General features: G+C 43.9%; 2 protein-coding genes across 3 annotated transcripts; both read left to right on the top strand.

Annotated features, from left to right (window-relative positions):
* The first annotated feature begins 2,905 nt into the window (after nucleotides 1-2,905).
* Nucleotides 2,906-12,521, top strand: fhdc2 (FH2 domain containing 2). Its single transcript, XM_056383735.1, has 12 exons — nucleotides 2,906-3,133; nucleotides 4,275-4,886; nucleotides 4,990-5,051; nucleotides 6,688-6,790; nucleotides 7,061-7,146; nucleotides 7,411-7,511; nucleotides 7,820-7,890; nucleotides 8,136-8,243; nucleotides 8,666-8,736; nucleotides 9,275-9,392; nucleotides 9,550-9,714; nucleotides 9,807-12,521. Exons 2-12 carry the CDS (start codon nucleotides 4,410-4,412, stop codon nucleotides 11,730-11,732), a joined length of 3,288 nt encoding a protein of 1,095 aa, XP_056239710.1. The 5' UTR covers nucleotides 2,906-3,133; nucleotides 4,275-4,409; the 3' UTR covers nucleotides 11,733-12,521.
* A 2,018-nt stretch (nucleotides 12,522-14,539) lies between these two features.
* Nucleotides 14,540-18,280, top strand: rhogd (ras homolog gene family, member Gd). Of its 2 annotated transcripts, none has more exons than XM_056383285.1 (2): nucleotides 14,540-14,633; nucleotides 15,260-18,280. In XM_056383285.1, exon 2 carries the CDS (start codon nucleotides 15,289-15,291, stop codon nucleotides 15,862-15,864), a length of 576 nt encoding a protein of 191 aa, XP_056239260.1. In that variant the 5' UTR covers nucleotides 14,540-14,633; nucleotides 15,260-15,288; the 3' UTR covers nucleotides 15,865-18,280. The 2 variants fall into 2 exon arrangements, with proteins under 2 accessions (XP_056239260.1, XP_056239262.1); XM_056383287.1 differs by lacking the exon at nucleotides 14,540-14,633 and adding an exon at nucleotides 14,766-15,149.
* The last annotated feature ends 363 nt before the right edge of the window (nucleotides 18,281-18,643 follow it).

Here is an 18,643-nt window from a genome sequence, read left to right as displayed (position 1 = left end):
GTGGCCAGATGTGCAAAGACAAACAGAGTCGACCGAACCCCCAGGGACAACTGACCACAAGCACCTTATCCTACATTCCACCCTGCTGAGTTTAATTTAAAGACACACATACACACACACACACACACACACACACACACACACACACACACACACACACACACACACAGCGCACAAATAACTGACCACAAGCACCTCCACTAGCATCCCCTACATCTAGCTTGGGAAATTCAACTTTATCACGACCCAACAGACACACACATGTGCACACATGCATCCAATACTAAAAATGTTGTGACAGCAGACAGCTTGGTAAACACAGCAAGGCGTCACCTGTGTACTTAGGACAGTCTATGAAAACAAAGTGCGATACGGGGCTCAGTGCAGCCTCTTGTCTGCTCTCTCAATCGATTCAGGTCAGAGAAGCTGTTGCTAATACTGCTGTAAAAACACATAGTGGAAATTCTTAAACAATCAGCCTGTTCTGACAAAGAAATGAAAACTCAGAAAAAGTGAAAATTTCCACAGATAGCACATACTGTGTTTTATTTCTCCACAAAGTTTGACTCACAACCCTCTGATCTTTTTGTCTCCATGTTTGTATCATCATCCAGTGACCTGTCTGTGGACCCCTAAAGTAGCAGTGTGTGCAAGCCTCTCTTTGAGTCTTCTATTATCATGTATAACATATGTCTGTATGTGTGGGAGTGGATATACTCTCATGTGTGGGGTAGAAATGTATAAGTTAGTGCGAGTGCACATGTGTGTTTGTGTGTGAGAGAATTTTTGGAAAAACAGGGCACGACGCAGAGAGTGTGTCTGTGTTGTCTGTGTCTTTCTGTCTCTCCTTATCAGGCCGGCGGTCAGACCAAAGCCAGAGATCCTTGTCAGACTGTTCTGGATATCTGCACGTGATCTGAGTGCAGCTGGAAAACCAAGAGCGATCTGAGGAAGCTGGGTTTGATTAGGAATACCTCCCCAGACCTACTGTCCCAGTCTGGGATCAGACCCAGGTGTGGGTGCATGTCTATACATGTGTTTAATACCCCCGCAGAGTCACAGTCACACTGACCTATTTACTCCACCATGGAAATGGCCAAGACCCAGGAGGCAAACCAGTCTCACCAGAGGCAGAATAACACTAAGCTCCCATGCGGTTATATCAATAGTTTCACATGGAATAGTTTTACAGCCACTTTTCCACGCTATATAAATGGGGCATCTGGGCAAAAAATCTATTGTATTGATTTCTTTATATCCGGATTCATTTCTGCAGTGTGAAAAGCCAATTGCAGCAGAGGTCACTGTATAGAATTTGATCACCATAGCAAAAGTACTAGTGTAAAACAAATACTGTTTTTGTGTGTTTCTGTCTGTGTGTGTATGTGAGCACCAGTGATAATGCGTGTGTAAGTTAGGGGAGGAGGGAGCTAATAGCCTTCACCTTTACGTAACCCTTCTTGGACTTCAAAGCAAGATTAAGAAGGAGAGATGGCAAAGGGCTGGAACACTTGCTGCATGGCTCCAACCAACCCACCAAACTGAGCACCCTGAGCCTCTAAAGGGTTATTGGCATTGGGGGGGGGGGGCTCTCATGTGTTAATTCTTATTTCTCCATTTGAAGGTTCTTCAAGGCATCGGACAAATGCCAAACTTATGATGCACCAATTTTGAGATATTCTCCTGAATGCTTGATCAAGAAAAAAAATACTAACTTCTCACCAACATACGTCTGAGCAGCACAATCTAACTTGAATGCACGGATCCCCTCTCACACTCACACATACCGACACACAAATCTTACACATGAACACTCTCATGCACATTCATTCACTGAAGAATGGGCCGAGTGAAGCACAGGCTCTGAAGCCCACTGTTATGCAAAAGGGGGGACCAGCTGGGAGTGGGCCTGTAAACACATCACAGACTGTTTTGTCTCCTTGCAATTTAACTGTCATGGTGAAATAAGTGAGGGATGCCAAGTTAAGTCCTCCCTATCCATTAATCACTGTCGTAATGTCCATGTTGTATGAATGCTGGCATAATATGTGGGATTGTGCAGGGTTGTTCAGGCCCTTTACGGACTATAAAGCTGCCATCTCTCAACAGTGGCATTTCCTTGTATTCTTAGAAGTGCACTGTACTCAGAGAAGTGGGTGACTGAGTAGAAAGCGAAGTTTCCTGAGAGAGGTTTATTCTGGCACGGGTACACTATAACATGCCCTGCTGCACAGGCACAACAATAGCCAGATCTTTTGGGTTGTAACCCCCTAATTACTGCAGCCCAAGAAGTGATGACGACTGGCTGTCATCGTGGCCTCTGAAAGCGGCTACCTGAGCCGGACCCGGGAGCACCAGGTGACATGGGCCAGGAGCGCTCCAGCACCTTGGATGAAAGGTCGGTGTTATGGGTCTACATCCCAGCACCTGGGTCATTTCAGCACCCTAGAGGGACTTCTAGCCTCTTGGCTTTCACCTGTGCCCCATTCTTGGTTGAGGGAGGAGATGTGGACATCATTTCCCATGTATGATAACCATCTGCTCCCTCTCTCAGGTTCACAATAGCATCCTCTTCTTAGCCTGATCAAGGCCTTCTGCACCAATTACAGATCAGAGTTCTGCCCACTATGATGATTAGCCTGAAATAGAGACTTATCAAGTTGTCAATACAACTTCTGACTGCAAGCTTTCCTGTACAATCTTATCTGGACTTGACAAACATTATTGTAAAAACACTGTATGAGATATTAAGGCCATTAATTCCTCTTAGAGATTAAAGAAATAAGAAGAGGAGGAAAGTGGAATTAATATCGAGCGCACTCCCACCTGAAAACCCTAAATCCGCCCATGGGAAAACTGGGAGGACACAATAAAGGCATATCAGCGTGCGGGAGCGCGCCTGCGCGTCCCTGCTGAACTGTGTGGAAGTTTCCCTGCAAGTTGAGAAAGACAAGAGGACTGCTGCGAGCGGAGCAGCACAAGATACCAGGAAAACAAGAGATACAGCGAACATACACACACACACAAAAAAAAGTTATTGAAGCGAGTTTTTTTTCCCCCTGAAATCAAAGCGGTGGCTCTTGTTGGTGTTTGTGGAGTTACCTCACGGGAGAAGAGCAGTCATCAGCGCCAGGTAAGTGAAGTAACTTGATTGAATTGTCCTGATTTTGCCTACGAGAAGACTGTTTTTGGTCAATAGAAATTTAGGTAATTTTTTAATGTTAGGCAAAAACGGATAAACTACCGGGTTAGCAGAACCAGTTTTGTCATCTTAAACAAACGTCAACATGAATGTGCTATAAAGTTTCTTCAGTCTCATTGAAAAAGTCAAAGCTGGTGTTAATTTAGCGTTTTGTATTTATTTGATCACACACTTTTCCAGTTATTCTTCCACGAGCTCTTGAACTATGCGAGTTGACAAATGAGTTTTCGCTTGTAAAGATACACATCTCATGAAATGATGGAGGCTGAGATCACCACCGAGAGTGTTTTTGCAGCGCGCTCCTGCGGCGTTTGGTGGAACAGCTGAGCAATGAAGCGCATCCCTCCAGTTTCCCAAGAGTTGTGATTCATGTTGAGAATGCAGGAGCACGAGAGGATGTGTTTTTGGTTAAAAGCAAAGCCATGTCATGATTAAAGACTTTCCCCTGAACCAGACACCTGAAACCGCTGAGTCATTCTTAATTGCATTACTAATCCTACTTAAAAACTTGCTGGTGCAAGTGTGTGCAACTGACTTTCAGATGCTAATCTCCCATAACGTGGAAAGAATATCGTGATGATCATGATGTCTGGGGCAGACCCTTCACTTCGCAGCATTGTGGTTAACTGTGCATCTAAGCGTTGCCTGAGTGTTGTCTCAATATATTCTAATTAGAAGGGAGAGGGAGTGTGGTGGAGGTGTGTGTGCATGCAGTGAGGTGAAACTGAACAGGATGGGACAAGCTGTTCAAACAGCCTACAGATGGGGGGGGGGCATCTTGCTCAGCCAGTACTTTCCCAAAAACGCCTTGAACTTCCAAAGAAAGTTGAAGCAGAGGTTACATTTTTAGCTCTAACTACTTGTTAGATCAGTCAGTGCACTGGAACCGTGCTAATGAAAGGAGAAGTCAGGCCAGGTGTTGGTTTAGGTGAGGTCATTGGCCTCAGTTCAAACTGCCTGAGTTACTAAATGTGGCAAAGCTTCAGGAGAGCAGTGATTTCCTGTCTCTCTCTGTGCTCAGCATTGTCTGAGATAAGTTTTTTTTTTCAAAAGTTGTTGTCTTGTTTCCTAGACTGGAATTACTGATGGACCTTTGAACTAGAGCTGAGTGGAACGTGGAAAAGATATTGACTGACTGAGCAGAGACTGCTCATCCACTATCACCCCACCGACCCCCCCACCCCTCTCTAGCACCCAGGCCGCCTATATGCTCATCAACCTGACGGTGGCCATCAAGGAAACTCGTGCCTTTCATGGAACACAGCCTGCCCACCCCACCGCTGCCCCTGAAGCTGTGGAAGTGACGGCCATGGATTCACGTCCGGTGCTGGTCACCCCTCCACCGCCTCCCCTAGCACCTCCACCACCTCCGCCTCCACCTCCTCCTCCCCCGCCTCCACCTGCATCCTCCTCTTTCTCCTCCTCGCCATTTAGCCGGGCGGACAGTGCCCGTCGAAGCCGCCTGAGGAAGCTGAACTGGGAGCGTATCCCCAAAGAGAAGGTGGAGGGGAGGAACAGTGTGTGGAGCGGGGCGGCCCCGGGCGAGGACGAGTTCCCCATTGACCTCCATTCTCTGGATGAGCTGTTTGGTCAGAAGGACAGTAAGCCTCAGGACAGAACCAGCACCCTGAGACGCCGGTCTACTCTGCTGCGCAGCAGATCCCCCCAGGACAGCTCAGAGGAGGTCAGATCATGGGGATGTCACTGGTATTTTTCAGTAATGTATAAAGATAGTGAGATTTCTTGCATGTTTCTTCCTCTTATTAGTATCGTTTGCCTCTTCACAGATCTCCCTATTGGACTCCAAACGCAGTATGAACATTGGAATATTTCTCCGCCAGTTCAAGATGTAAGCCTCCTCATTCCTTACTAGAGCTGAAAGACAAGTCGTTTTATCAATTAGTGGAGCAACAGAAAATATTCTTCTCAAATATGAAGATGTTCTATTTTTTCTGTTTTTGTAATTGTAAATTAAATATCTATGGGTTTTGGTTTGTTGACGAGAGACTGGACATGGACACTTGACCAACTTTAAGCCTTTTTGCCTGCATTTGCCGGAGGTCACCATCAGTCAAAACTGAAAGTAGTTCTAAGTGCAGAAAACACACGCGTGTACAACTGTGCCCAGGGGAGCAGTACTTCACTTGAGACTAAACTGGAGTGTGTGGCCATATGTCAAACATGGATGGGTGTGAAGTCTCATCAGGAGAGAGGGAGTATATGGAGTATATTGCACAGGACAGGTGCAGGGGAGGGCACCCTGAGGAGCTGGACTGGGGGGGGGGGGGGTGTGTAAGTGGCCGGGTATAGCCTTAGGAGTCAGAGTTGACACCTGCTTGACACCCCCTTAAGAAGAAGTGTCTAATGTTGAAGCACCCCCCCTTCCCTACAGAGAGAGACCCCACTGGTGGCCTGTCATATTCAGCCATCCCCCTAAATCCTCTTTAGCATGTTTGCCTTGCTCAAACGAAGCAGCAGGAAGAGGGCTGTTTCATAATCATTAAGCGGTAGAAAAAGACTAGACTAATAAAGGGAGAGAAAAAGTGCTGAGTTGCTATATTGTCATGCCTCCACGTGTGCAACTCTCAATTGAAGGGCACTTTTTTTTTTCTAAACTAGATTTGTCAAGACTTGTAAGGAAAGCCATTATGTGAAAAGAGTCTCTCCTGTACACAAACATTTGTCTTGTTGTGAGCTTATTTGCCCTCTGTTTTGAATTGTGGCAGAGCTACTGTTCAAATCTGGGTGTAGTTTAAAGAAAATATGGTTTTATATTGACATGAGTGTCTGAGTAACCATTTCAATGTCTTTTTTTTATCATGTGACAGTTCTATTTATAGGCTGTTTCACTCAGCATTGTGTTTTCAATAGAACTAGTTCGGGACAAATAACAAAGAGTGTTTAACCACTTATGAAAATGACCGTGGAAGTGTTCACAGGTAAATCCTGAACTGTTGTTGTCGAAGAGTTAGATGTGGATGTGAACGTTGAGCAGTGAATGAGGAGAATTTGTAAAGACTACACACAGTGGCATGCACATAATGGAGTATGAGCGTGTGTGATGGGCTGTAAGATGAGGGGGAGGGGAGAGTATAATGGAAAACTGCTGGAATAGAGGACAGATGTGTCACTCGGTGGAAGTAAGTCAGAGGTCAAACAGTCAGTCAGCTCAGTTTCTGCGTCTTTCACCTTGACATCCCAAGGCCTCTCAGACGTCTTCTTTGCATGTCTGCCTTTTATTTGCCTAGTGGATACGCCACTTTGCGTCGCCAATGTGGCGTCAACCAACCCTCCTTCCCCGACACTTTGACTGATAAGAATAGGATTAGTCTGAATATTGTGTGAACAAGGCAAAACAAAGGGCTGATACTGCTCATAACATGAGTTTTCTCTGAGGTTGTCATGCCTTTACTCAGGCTGAAAACCCCATCGCATGTTAACAATGATGTCATACTAAAAATGTGCATATTGTTATTTTTCCGCAGGCCTGCTAAAGAGATAGTTGAGGATATCAGGCAGGGTGCTGGGGACCGTTACGGAGCGGAGAAGCTCACAGAGCTGTGCAAATTGCTGCCTGACAATGAGGAGGTATTGTGCCTTTTTTTTTTTTTTTTTTTTTTTGGCATACAGATGCAATAGTGACAACCCCCTCTCTTCCCCTCCCTCCTCTCTCACTCATCTGGCTCTGGTTAGGATGATCAAAAGTTTACCATTACACTTTGTCGTATGATGTGGTCTGTTTCCAGTGCTGAAAGATATTAGAATTGACTGTTAACAGCATGTTGGTTTTAGTATACTAGTTTTTGTTTTTAATTGAAGCTGCTGTCCAGATTTTACTCTGCATCTGTTCTCTCTCAGGAGTCTCGCCTGAGGAGGTTCAGTGGGGAGCGGAGCTGGCTGGGAGAGCCTGATCTTTTCATACTGCTGTTGGTGGAAATCCCCAGGTACACCCCACCTTAGCCCTAGATTGGATAAAATTACCAAAAATATTCCCAGCACCAGAACTTTCCATTTGATTCTTTGTTTTTTTTTTTTTAGCTTCAAAACTCCTTTTTTCTGTTTATTTTTACTTTTCCTCCTCACATGCTTCACTTTGTGATGACATCTGCTTGTTTAACTGATGATTGATAGGGAGTGTCTTTTTTGTCTCCATCATCAGTCACCCCTGTCCATTCATCCACCCGTCCTTCTCTTTCCTCTTCCATTAGTTTTCGGCTTCGTCTGGATGCCATGATCCTGCAACAGGAGTTTGACCCTGCTGTGACCTCTCTGTGTGTGGCAGCCAGATGCCTGAGGGAGGCAGCCAGAGGTAAAGTAACAGCAGGGAGTTGTGTACACCACCACTATAAAGATAAAGACCCATTTAGTGTGGTGACATTTGGATCCAGAATGCAAATATAACATGGTTGGAATTCAGAATGAATCACTGATTTAGGAGAAGGTTACATTTTTTTTTTTTTTTAATTTTATTTTATCAGTCAACATGAGTGTCTCTTGTGCTCTTCAAGTCAAAGTTGCTGACTCATTTTAAAACTTTGAAGTCAGTTGCAGACACATTCATATTCATAATGCATCAACCTTGAGGCACAATATTGAATCTGACTTTTACCCTTGTAGAACTGCTGAGCTGTCCTGAGTTACACTCCATCCTTCGTTTGGTGCTGAAAGCTGGGAACTATATGAATGCTGTAAGTGCTTCTTTATTTTATTTGTTTTATGTTCTTTTCTTCAGCCTGACAAAGCAGAGCCAGTCCCTTTTTTTTTTTTTTTTTTTTTTTTTAATCTGTTTACAATACACCAGTCACTAGGGGTCTGGGTGTGTGTTCAGGGGCGTCACTCTGACTATGCACCTGGGTTTTGTATCATTGTTTGTTTAAAGTTGTCACATGTTGTGTGTGTGTGTGTTATTCTAACCTTGTACGTGGCTTCTCAGGGTGGATATGCAGGGAATGCCGCTGGTTTCCGAATTTCGTCGCTTCTCAAACTGGCTGACACCAAAGCCAACAAGCCGGGCATGAATCTTCTGCATTTTGTAGCTATGGTAAGAACTGAAATTTAGATGCAATACAGGCTGAGTAAAAAATATATTAAAATATACAGATAAAAAATCAAATAAAGTTTAGGAAAATGCAATGGGGGGAAAAAGCTTATAACATGACAGACAACTCCTTTTTAAAAATATGAGCACTAGTACTGCTTATGAAGAGGATTTGTATCGTGTGTAAAAGTATTTGTTAAAAACTGTTCATTAAAAGTAAACAGGTGTTAATATTGCTAGCTTTTGGGGGAATTAGTTCTAGCAGTTTTTGCAAGAAACAGCTCTGACCACAAACAACAGTATAGCTGCACCAGACCCTCAATCCAGACTGCTCCACAGAGCATATGATTTAGTCAACATTAGCAAATGATGTGTTGCTTCTTTACAAACAATAGCTGGATAATCAGTTGTGTTTGTCTCCACAGGAAGCTGTGAAAAAGGACCAGAGTTTACTGTCATTTCCCAGCCAACTAGGCCATGTTGGCCCCGCCTCCAGGTCAGTCTCTTCCCAAAACTCAGATCCCATCAGATCTACAGGGACTGAGTCTGAGGGAATATACTAGCTCTGCTCAATAACGTCAAAAAACAAACTGCTGCTAAAACAGTCGTAATGTAAATCTATTGCATTCTTGTATGAGAGCGAGGCACCCAGCTGTTAGCAACAGCTTGCTGCCTGTGTGAAAGTGGGTCATGACAATATTGATACTCGAAGCCAATATTTGAGCTCTGCTGCAGAGTTTTGCACTGATTCTGGTACTTTCTTCTATGCTCTAGTAATCTGCAAGTGCTAAGGGATGACCATCCTCATTCTGCTTTCTAAAGTAAAACATATCTTGCGTGCTACTGCAGTCTCTCTTGGTGCATATAAACTGACAGAACTCGAGTCCAAGTCAATTGAAAAAATTGAGTTACTGCATACTTTTGATTGGATTTCCAGTTTTTGGTTGCAAGAGTTTTCTCAAGACATGTTATACCGCTATTTCTGTACAGTAATTAACATGACTGTATATTACATGTCTGCTCATTCCCTGCAGGTTGTGTGAGGAATCTGTGTTGGAGGATTTATCCAAGTTGAAAAGCAGAGTGGCTGCCCTCAAGGCAAACACCCAGACTGAAGCAGAGATTCAGCAGCACACACAGCGATTCCTGGAGGTATACTATTTTAAATGTACTCCATCTTCAGCTCCAATTTTAACACACAAAATATCCAATTAAAAATTTTAGCATGTTTTTTTTTATTGAGGGTAATAAATAGGTCCATGTATACTAGATGTAGAAAAAATTTTAAAATGTGTCTTTCCATGTGCAGTTGGCCGAGGAGCGTCTGAAGGAGGCAGAGGATGAGGTGGAGGGAATGAGGATGTCGAGTCAGGCTCTGGTGGAGTTCTTCTGTGAGGACGACAGCACTTTCAAACTTGAGGAGGCATGCAGGGTCTTCCATTTGTTTTGCCACCGCTTCCAAAAAGCTATCCAGGTAGGATCCAGAAATCAATGGTAAAGTTTTTCTGATCAAAAAGATAGACACAACGTTTTAGCTAATTTTAACAAATGTTCCTTTTTCTACAGGAGAATGCAGAGCGGGAGCTGAAGGAGCAGAAACGTCTGGAGCGCCAGCGTGAGATTGGGGAGAAGCGTCGCTCTTTGGCCATTTGTACTGGGCTGGACCTGGGACTGAGCCTTGCCAGAGAGCCTCACAGTCAGGAGAGCCAAGATGAACTGGAGAAACTCCTAGAGAAGAACCTCAGCTACACTTGGAGTCGTCGTAGCCTGAGAAGCTCTGACTCCCGCAGATACTCGCACCACCTCCATAACTCATCCATGCTAAAGAGCTTCCCTGTGCTTGGCAGCAGCCCAACGTCAACCAGCTATCACTCAAACAGCTCTTCTGACCTTGAAAACACCGCTGTACTTTGCAGCTCTCCAGAGACTGACGGCACATGTTCCCCCACTGACCAAGAACCTGTTCTGGGTAGAGGGAGCAGGGTTCAGCCCAGCCAAACAACCAGACGGGGCGTGGAAGCTCTTCAGGACTCGCACATTGCCACATTTAGTAATTCTCAGCATGGACGTAGCTTCACAGTCAAACAACAAGGTCCTGAGAGCATTTCCTATATGCTGCAGGGCCAACCCAAGGAAACTGGACTTGAAAAAGAAGTCGAGATTTCAAATGAGCACATGACTTCAATGAACACGGAGTCTTCACCCAGTTCCTGTCCTAGCTCTGCTGCTATAGATACTGATACAACTGCCCTATGTGTTAAATCCCAGACCTCTGCTCACAGACATAGGTTTGGCCTGCCAGTAACAGACAATAATCGCTCTCTTCAGAGAAAATCTAATGGCTCTTCTGTCAATGAGCCTGTACCTCAGTCTGTTCATACGAATGGAATACTTTCTCACAGCGACACTAGGGCTGGGCTGTTGAGTTACCAGAGGTCTGAGAGCCAATCACAATCATCTGTAAAAGCTCAAAATAAAGCCCAGTCACAGCCACAGATGAGAGAGACGCATGCTGTGATGCCTTTGCCTGATGCTGTTCTAACAAAGCAGACAGATACAGAAGTGGCATCCACACCTGTGGATGAGAACTGGATGCCCTCCAGTCTACCAGAGTTCAGCCAGTCGCAGCCAGAGGAGTACTCTGACTTGCCAAGTCCAGAGAAGGAGATTGCGAGGTCATACTCCCGTGTGGGTGAAACACTGGAGTGCCACACTTTGGTGAAAGGCCTCCGGTCCTATGACGCCTTGTCACCCCCAACCTCTCCACTCCCACGACCTGCACCGAGCCTCTGCTCCAAGTGGAGGAAAGAGAGGGAGATTGACCTTCGGGAGGGGGCAACTCCAGGGTCTCCTTCATCAAAGGAGGAGAGTCAAACCATGAAGATCCCTGTGCGTAGTGGAATAGGATCCAAAAGGGGACTTGTGTCACGTGCAGGACCTTCCAACAGCACAGGCATTCCCAGGGTCCGCTCCAAAACTGAGCCTTCAAATGGTGGCCCAGCCCCTACAAACCCACCCACTCCTAGTCGACTATCAACTCCTCGCAGCATGTCATTGCGCTCGTCTCCCATCACTCGGCCTGCCATCATTCAGGCAGAGGTGAAACGAAGCAATAGCACCCGAGAGAGGACTGTAAGTGAGTCACAGACTCCAGGAAAGCCCACCCTCACCCACAGGACCTCAGACAGATCCCTACCAGACAAGGTTTCGTGCAGCACCCAACAAGCCTTCGTCAGAGGGAGCCCTCTCCGTGTGTCAAAACGACTTGCCCCAAACTCTGAGACTCAGGTTTCTTCCCAGGCCCGCACTGCCCACAGCCCATCCTCCGCCACAGCCAAGACGATACGTACGGCTGTCATATCTGCAGCCCGAACTAAAACTGCCAAGACCACAAGCACAAGCACCTCGCCCGCTAGCTCTAAAATCCCTACAGCATCACGGATACCTGGTCCCAAAATGCCTCGAGCTACAGCCCAGCCACTGTGGAGGTGATGGAAGTGAATAAGTGCCCGTATTGTGCAGTTTGTTAAATCTTTCATTGCCTTTTCTGTATGTCGGTCTAATATATGGGTATTCATGAATGGTGTGAGTTATCAGGTCTGAATCTGCTCTCCTTCAACTGTAGTTCATCTAAATTTAACTTTTAGGAAATGTGTATGTAGTTCTGAGTGCATAGGTTCTACATATGTGACACAGAGCTGCACTGGGAGCATCTGTGATACTTTATCTCCCCACTAGAAAAGTAGAATAGACTCTTTAAATCCTACCTCTTTTTACATTGGCTTGTGTCCGTTGCAGGCAATGGGACACTACAAAAAGACCCATGTTCATATGTAGAACAGTTTAACATACATTTCATGTTAGTGAAAAGGATTCCACCAAGTGAACACTATGTGGCTTTGTAAGATCTGTGATTTGGAGAACTGGTCAATCACTCTGGCATAAAAAAAAAAGAGTGTTTTTTTTATTTTTTTATTTTAGGAAAATATCCAAATGTTTTGAAAACTGTGACCCTTCTGTGATCATTGAGTTCTCACACTTGGCTGTCTTACAGTGTGAACTTAACTCGGTACACTATTGAACTGTTCATCCTCTAGTTGAGTGGTCTCATGGCTCTGATGCACTTTACAAACTGAAGAAGAGGCTGTGCAGGGATGATTACTGTCATTTTGGTTTTATATCAAAAATATTCTATAACTTTATTGAATAGCATTGGTTGTTATTCACTGCATTATGTGGCTTTGTAAATAAGAGAAGATGAATAAAGATGGTGATTGTGAATAGGTGTTGTCCTGTCGATAAAAAGGCACTCATCAGTTGAATTAAAAAGTTCCAGTCTGTGTTACTGACATATTCTCAAACCTGTTCTTTAGCTCAATATTCAGAAAAGCACTTGCTTGGAGAGTTGTGACTTTCAAGGTCCCCATTCTTCTTCATCAACTACTGCACTTGCGTCTTGCTGTCTTCTGTGTCCTTGTCACCCTCATTGTTCTCTCTCCCTCTTCGTCTGAAGTCCCGCTTGCTGCATCTCTTGACACAGTCACCCCCAATCCTGTCGGTGGCTGTTGTCATGGAAATGCTACAGACGTCCCGGGGAATCTCCTGGCAAAATAGTGGGGTGCAAGGGTTGGGGTGGAGGGTGACTGTGGGTGTAGGGTCCCAGTGGGAATTCTCCCTTTTTATAGGCCACAGTGACGCCAGAACCTCTTGGGAAAGGCAATAAACTGGTGCCTCTTTGTGTTCTTGAGTGTCCGGTTGTCGGTCACTGCTGGCCTCTTAACCTGGCTCAGTGTATAGAGGTGACATCATCAACGGGTCTCCAGGGGTGCAGGACTGAGTAGTCTAAAGTGATCCCCCTTTTTTTTTTTTTAGCTGCCTTCGTGTATTCTGCATTGATCTGAAAGCACTGGCGTAGTGAGAATAACGCCATGTCTGAAGGTGAATAAATTATATATGGGCTTTAAGACCAGTGCTGACCACTGAGGATGTCCAAAAAACGGGAGACAGAATTGTTTTATGTCCTGTTTCTATGTGTGGCCTGTATATACACACAGTGACTGCCACTGTGTGGCATTTAGTGGCAGGAATGTAGCAAGTTCAAGAGAAAGGGTAAGGCCAAAGTAGAAAGTCTGTAGGTGTCCATGCATTCAGACTACCCTTGAAACATTAACAAGCTGGTAAAATCCAAGACACACCTCCCTCATTTGCAGTGATATTGAGTAGATTTAGTGTTAGTTTAGAAGTCAGTAAGGTTCAGGGACACCCTTTTGAGTATTTGTTACAAGATATAATGTAGGTTTTTAAAGAGATATTTATTGTGGTAGAGGGGTCACTCTTATGGAAAAAAGTTAAAGTTAAAGTTGTCTGATATCTTTGCAGGAAATAAAGAAATAAAGTAAATACTGTGAGTTGCAGGGGAAATATGCCAAACACCATCCACGAATCAGGAAGTTTAACATGATCTTGATTAGAGGCAAAATAAAATCTGTGGATGACTGACATGACAAAACATTTTCTGTATATAGAAGCAATGGTAGTACACTGACTCAAGTACTGTACTTAAGTACAGTTTTGAGCTACATGTACTTTAGTTGAGAATTTACATTTTCTGTTACTTCAAAAAAAAAATTAAGTATTGATTTCAGTATCATATATTGTACCTTTTATCTCACTTTCATTTGACAGCTGTAGATTTGCAGATTAAGATTTTACATAGAAAATATTTGATGAGTAAAAAATGAAGCATTCTTACAGCTTCCCAACAGTGCATAAAGTAATTAACATAACCTGCACTTCAACCAGCTACAACAATAAAATGATCTTCCATGGTATTGCATGAGTAAGTCAAAAACAACACTCTGAAAGGGTGCGTTCTTTTGCAATACTTTACTATAGTTTAGTTTGTAATTACAATTTACTTCTAATTTCATATACTTCTACTTAATTACAATTATGAATGCAGGAGTTTTACTTGCAATAGGAGATTTTTATTTATCTATTTTTTTTAAACTTTTTTTTTAAGTATCACTGTAGGTTACTTTTATTTAAAGGAAAGCTCTCCACCACTGGGTAAATATTCACAGTTTAAACTGGCAGAGAAATTATAAAACTGACAGTTCTCTCACCACACTTGCAGTTTAAGCAAAAACCTAAAAACCTAAAAGCTGAGATTCTTGCAACTGCAATTGTCATACAGTACAAGTTAGGAAAATCACAGCAACGCAGAATAGCATAACAACGCCATCTGGTGTCAGACAAACGACAGTCTCAAAACGAAACTACAACTACCAGCTTGCATTGTTTCCGTACGTCGATTTTTACGTAATGGACAGCTCCCCGGATGCGGCTGTGATTGACTATACCAGGCAAAAAGAGATCGAAAGACAAGTGGCGGTAAGTCACAAAATCCTTCCAATTTCACGGTTACAGCAAATTACTACTTCTGAGACATACGTTACAACACAATATAATTTTTAGAGTAAGTTCAGGGTGTTATTGGGTCAGGAACAGGCCTTTTTGAGAAGTGGCTTGCAATAAACTTTGAACTTGTTTGCTAACTAGCTAGGTTGTTAGCCACCTAATGCGCTAGTTCCTTAGCTTGGTGCTAGTTAGTAGGGGAACGCCTAGTATCATAAGTGAACAGTGCGAAATAATACATGCCAGATAATTGGCATCTCGTTTCCGTTTCGCTTGCTGTGTTTTGTTAGGGGGCCAGTGTTATACACTTTCCAGACGTTGTTAATTAGTGGACGACTGAATTTGTCGCTATCGTTAACCAATGTACCGTTACTTACGATAAGCTAACGTCGGCGGCGGTTAGCTCGTCTGCTAACTGGGTGAGAAGCTGGATTACTGTACAAACTGCTGTCGCAGAGTGACTAGCCGGTAATTTTACCCGTGTCTCCTCAGGTATAATAATCATTCCCCTTATCACTGAGAATGAGTCGCTTAGATTAGCCTCTCTGAGCATGGAGTGGTGTAACTAGAAATTACCCAGGTGCCTTCTTTTCTGTTGTCAGGTGCTGCAGCCCCAGTGGTCGTAGGCAGGATGCAGACCATAAAGTGTGTGGTGGTGGGTGACGGGGCAGTGGGTAAAACCTGTCTTCTCATCTCCTATACCACCAATGCCTTCCCTGAAGAGTATATTCCCACAGTGTTTGACAACTACAGCGCTCAAATGAGCGTGGATGGCCGTACTGTCAGCCTCAACTTGTGGGACACAGCAGGCCAAGAGGAGTATGACCGCCTGCGTACTCTCTCCTATCCCCAGACCAACGTTTTCATCATCTGCTTTTCTATCGGCAGCCCATCCTCTCATGCCAATGTCAGGCACAAGTGGCATCCTGAGGTTTCTCACCACTGCCCCAATGTGCCCATCCTGCTCGTGGGCACCAAGAAGGACCTGAGGGGTGATGCAGAAACGGTGAAGAAGCTGAAGGAGCAGGGCCTGGCTCCCACCACCCAGCAGCAGGGCAATGCCCTGGCCAAGCAGATTGGGGCGGTTAAATACATGGAGTGTTCTGCTCTGCAGCAGGATGGTGTCAGGGAGGTGTTTGCTGATGCTGTGAGGGCAGTGTTGTATCCAGTCACGAAAAAGAACCCCAAGAAGTGTGTGCTGTTGTAATAAATGGTTCCCACATTTGGACTGTGTAGAGAGATGATGGAGATCCACAGATGCAAAGGAAGGCTGAGGAACGAAGGTCATCATCTGGCTGCCTCCATACCACCTCCAGCAGTTCAGACTTTGTCTTCAGCTCCTCTGTTACTCCTCTCTTCCTTATTCATCTCTTGGAGGATTTCTCTCCGTTGCCATCATCACCAAAGTGACTATGCCAAAATGGGGGCAACAGACAGTATCTCCTCTATTTTTCTTACATTTTAACTTTTTATATTTACACTTTTTCCAATTTTACATCTGTTCTAGATTTATAGCTTCTCTGCTTTGCCTTATAAAATGCTGATCATGGTTGTCACAAGCCATAATAACATCCAAACCAACCAACCAAGCTACCCTGTTTGACTGGAGAGAAGAGATCTGCCTTTGTTCAGGTGGAGAAATAATGACTACCTCATACTCTCACCTAGGTTGCATCTCATGAGTCTCAAGCAACGTCACCATCAAAATGCTTTGACTTGCCTATTTAGATGTAATAAACAGACAAGTAGAGGGTGAATAAGTTTTAATTTCAAGCAGCTTGATTCCAGACAAGGTGCGATGACTCCAGGACGGATGCCAGTACCCCTTAACCAATATGCACAGATTAGAGGTTAAACTCTCGAGCTGCAGTTCCCCTTGTGCTCAGTGTGGCATGTTAGAGCTGTCTGGCAGGCTGCCCCTCCAGCCTCTCGCACTGCTCTCTCACTGCCATGCATGGGAGAGCTAGTAGGACTTTGAAGATAAACCAAATCCATTAAAAGCAGCCGACCATTTGCCCTCTTCAGTAAAAGAGGAGCAGGTGTCATGAGGCTTCTGCCAAATTAACCCACACTGGTACTGGATTTCTTGGGCTGACATCATCAGAAAGTCAGGTTGTAGTACAGCTCCCCTCTGTCTTCATCTTAACTCTTGATGCTCACACCGAGTGCCATTAAAAACAAGCCTAAGAATTAGTTTTTGACAGGGTGGTGTCTAAGAGACTCTATTTTGTCTAATTATGTTGGAATTTACTCTGTAAATGATTTTTTCCTCAAATGTTTTTAACCTGAGTGTGGTAATGGCCAAAGTTGAATATATTTTTTTGTAATAGCCTATGTTTATTTGATCAGTAAAATTTGTTTTGTAATTAATAATCAGATTTGATGAACCAGAACTCCATAACATTTTTCATTTCAATTACGTTATTGCCTTGCATTTAAGGTTAGCAGACTATTACCACTGCATAATTGATTCAGTATAGCATATAATACCAGAATACGTTTTAACTGGCTTATGCTAGGCTATATACTTCTTTTCATATATTTTCTTGGTTAGGTGAATATCATTTCATCTTGGAAGAAGCAGTGTCATAGCTGCCTTGTAAACCACGTAACAGCAGTTTATCTACGATATGGAAGGAGCATTTAATTTGGTCAGGTGCCTTATCTAAACCAAAGACCATAGCAGTGCTCCTTTGTCAAACCCAAAGGTGGCCATTAAAGTGCTGCAAGTGCCACGAGACCTATACAGGTCCAACCAACTCTGGGTTTCATTTTTGTAATTTTTCAGAAGCGTTCTGCCTTAGTTCCCTCCAGTAAACACACTCCTCTTGCAGCACTGTTTGTAAGACACAGGTGCTAAACTGACATCTTGCGCGGCAAGTCTTTGTGCATTTGTGAAATGGAGCGCTCGTGGCCCACAGCTCTTAACAGATTGTGGTTTACATCCCTGCATTGCATGGTGCAGTGAGGGCAAGGCACAAGCACAACTTGCACATATGGTTCAGCAAGAGCTGCGTTGGTGAAACGTGCCTTGTTGCATCTGAGGATTTTTATACATTTTATAAAAAATTTTTTTTTTTTTAGTAATGACTGGCTGCTTGTGTGCTTACAGTTGCCAGTAATAACAGCAGCCCTTTTACTATAGTTATTTTCATTTACTCACTCGAGTGGGGTGTATAATAAGTCAACCTAGATTGTGGCCTGTGTAAAGTCTAGAATAACCGAAGCGCAACACGAGTGAGAGGTTATGTGCATCAACAGTGATGCGGTTTGAGATCTGCTTAAAGATGTGTGAAAATTTCCCAGATTGGTGTGTGGAGGGTTGAATGTAAGTGCACAATTTGTCAAACTGTCAACTGTGGTGAGCTTGTTTTTTGCCATGTCCTGATTTCACTCAGATAATGCTGTTGAAGTGGAACATACACCTGTGGGCTCTGTATGTCTGTGTCCCGGAGCTGTATGCTGCCGTGTGCGTGGTACTACGCTTTTACACTGGGAACTTGATTTGTAGAAATCTGTTTGTAATTGTTTTATATATAACAAAAGCATATTTGTATAAATGAACTAACAGTGAGATGATTTTAAATTATGCCAAATAAAATGGTGGTTAAAACCAGACACTTCTTTTTTTCCAAGTGATACATTTTTTTTCCTTGCTGTTTTGTGACTTCACAAAAGAGCTCTAGTATTACACATAATCAGCACATTACTGCACAGCTGTATGATAACAATGGGTGGATAAAGCCAAACTGAGGCATGTGTATGTATGTGTGAGGACTCACACATTTACACACTGCTACTTGTTCTTTCAGCTCCGGAAACCACGCTTTGTTTCTGTAGCAAACATACTGTAATGTAGTTCATTTTCTTTCATATTAATGCAATTTCAATTACCACCTCCGAACACTAGATGGACACAGCCCTCTAGCTCAGCTCCACGGTATCCAGAATGAGTGCCATTCTTCAAAGCCTCTTTTCTTTCTGTA

Source organism: Seriola aureovittata, chromosome 8 (assembly GCF_021018895.1).
Source record: "Seriola aureovittata isolate HTS-2021-v1 ecotype China chromosome 8, ASM2101889v1, whole genome shotgun sequence".
In the NCBI taxonomy this organism is placed as follows: domain Eukaryota; kingdom Metazoa; phylum Chordata; class Actinopteri; order Carangiformes; family Carangidae; genus Seriola; species Seriola aureovittata.
This window is presented reverse-complemented; position numbering and strand designations above follow the sequence as displayed.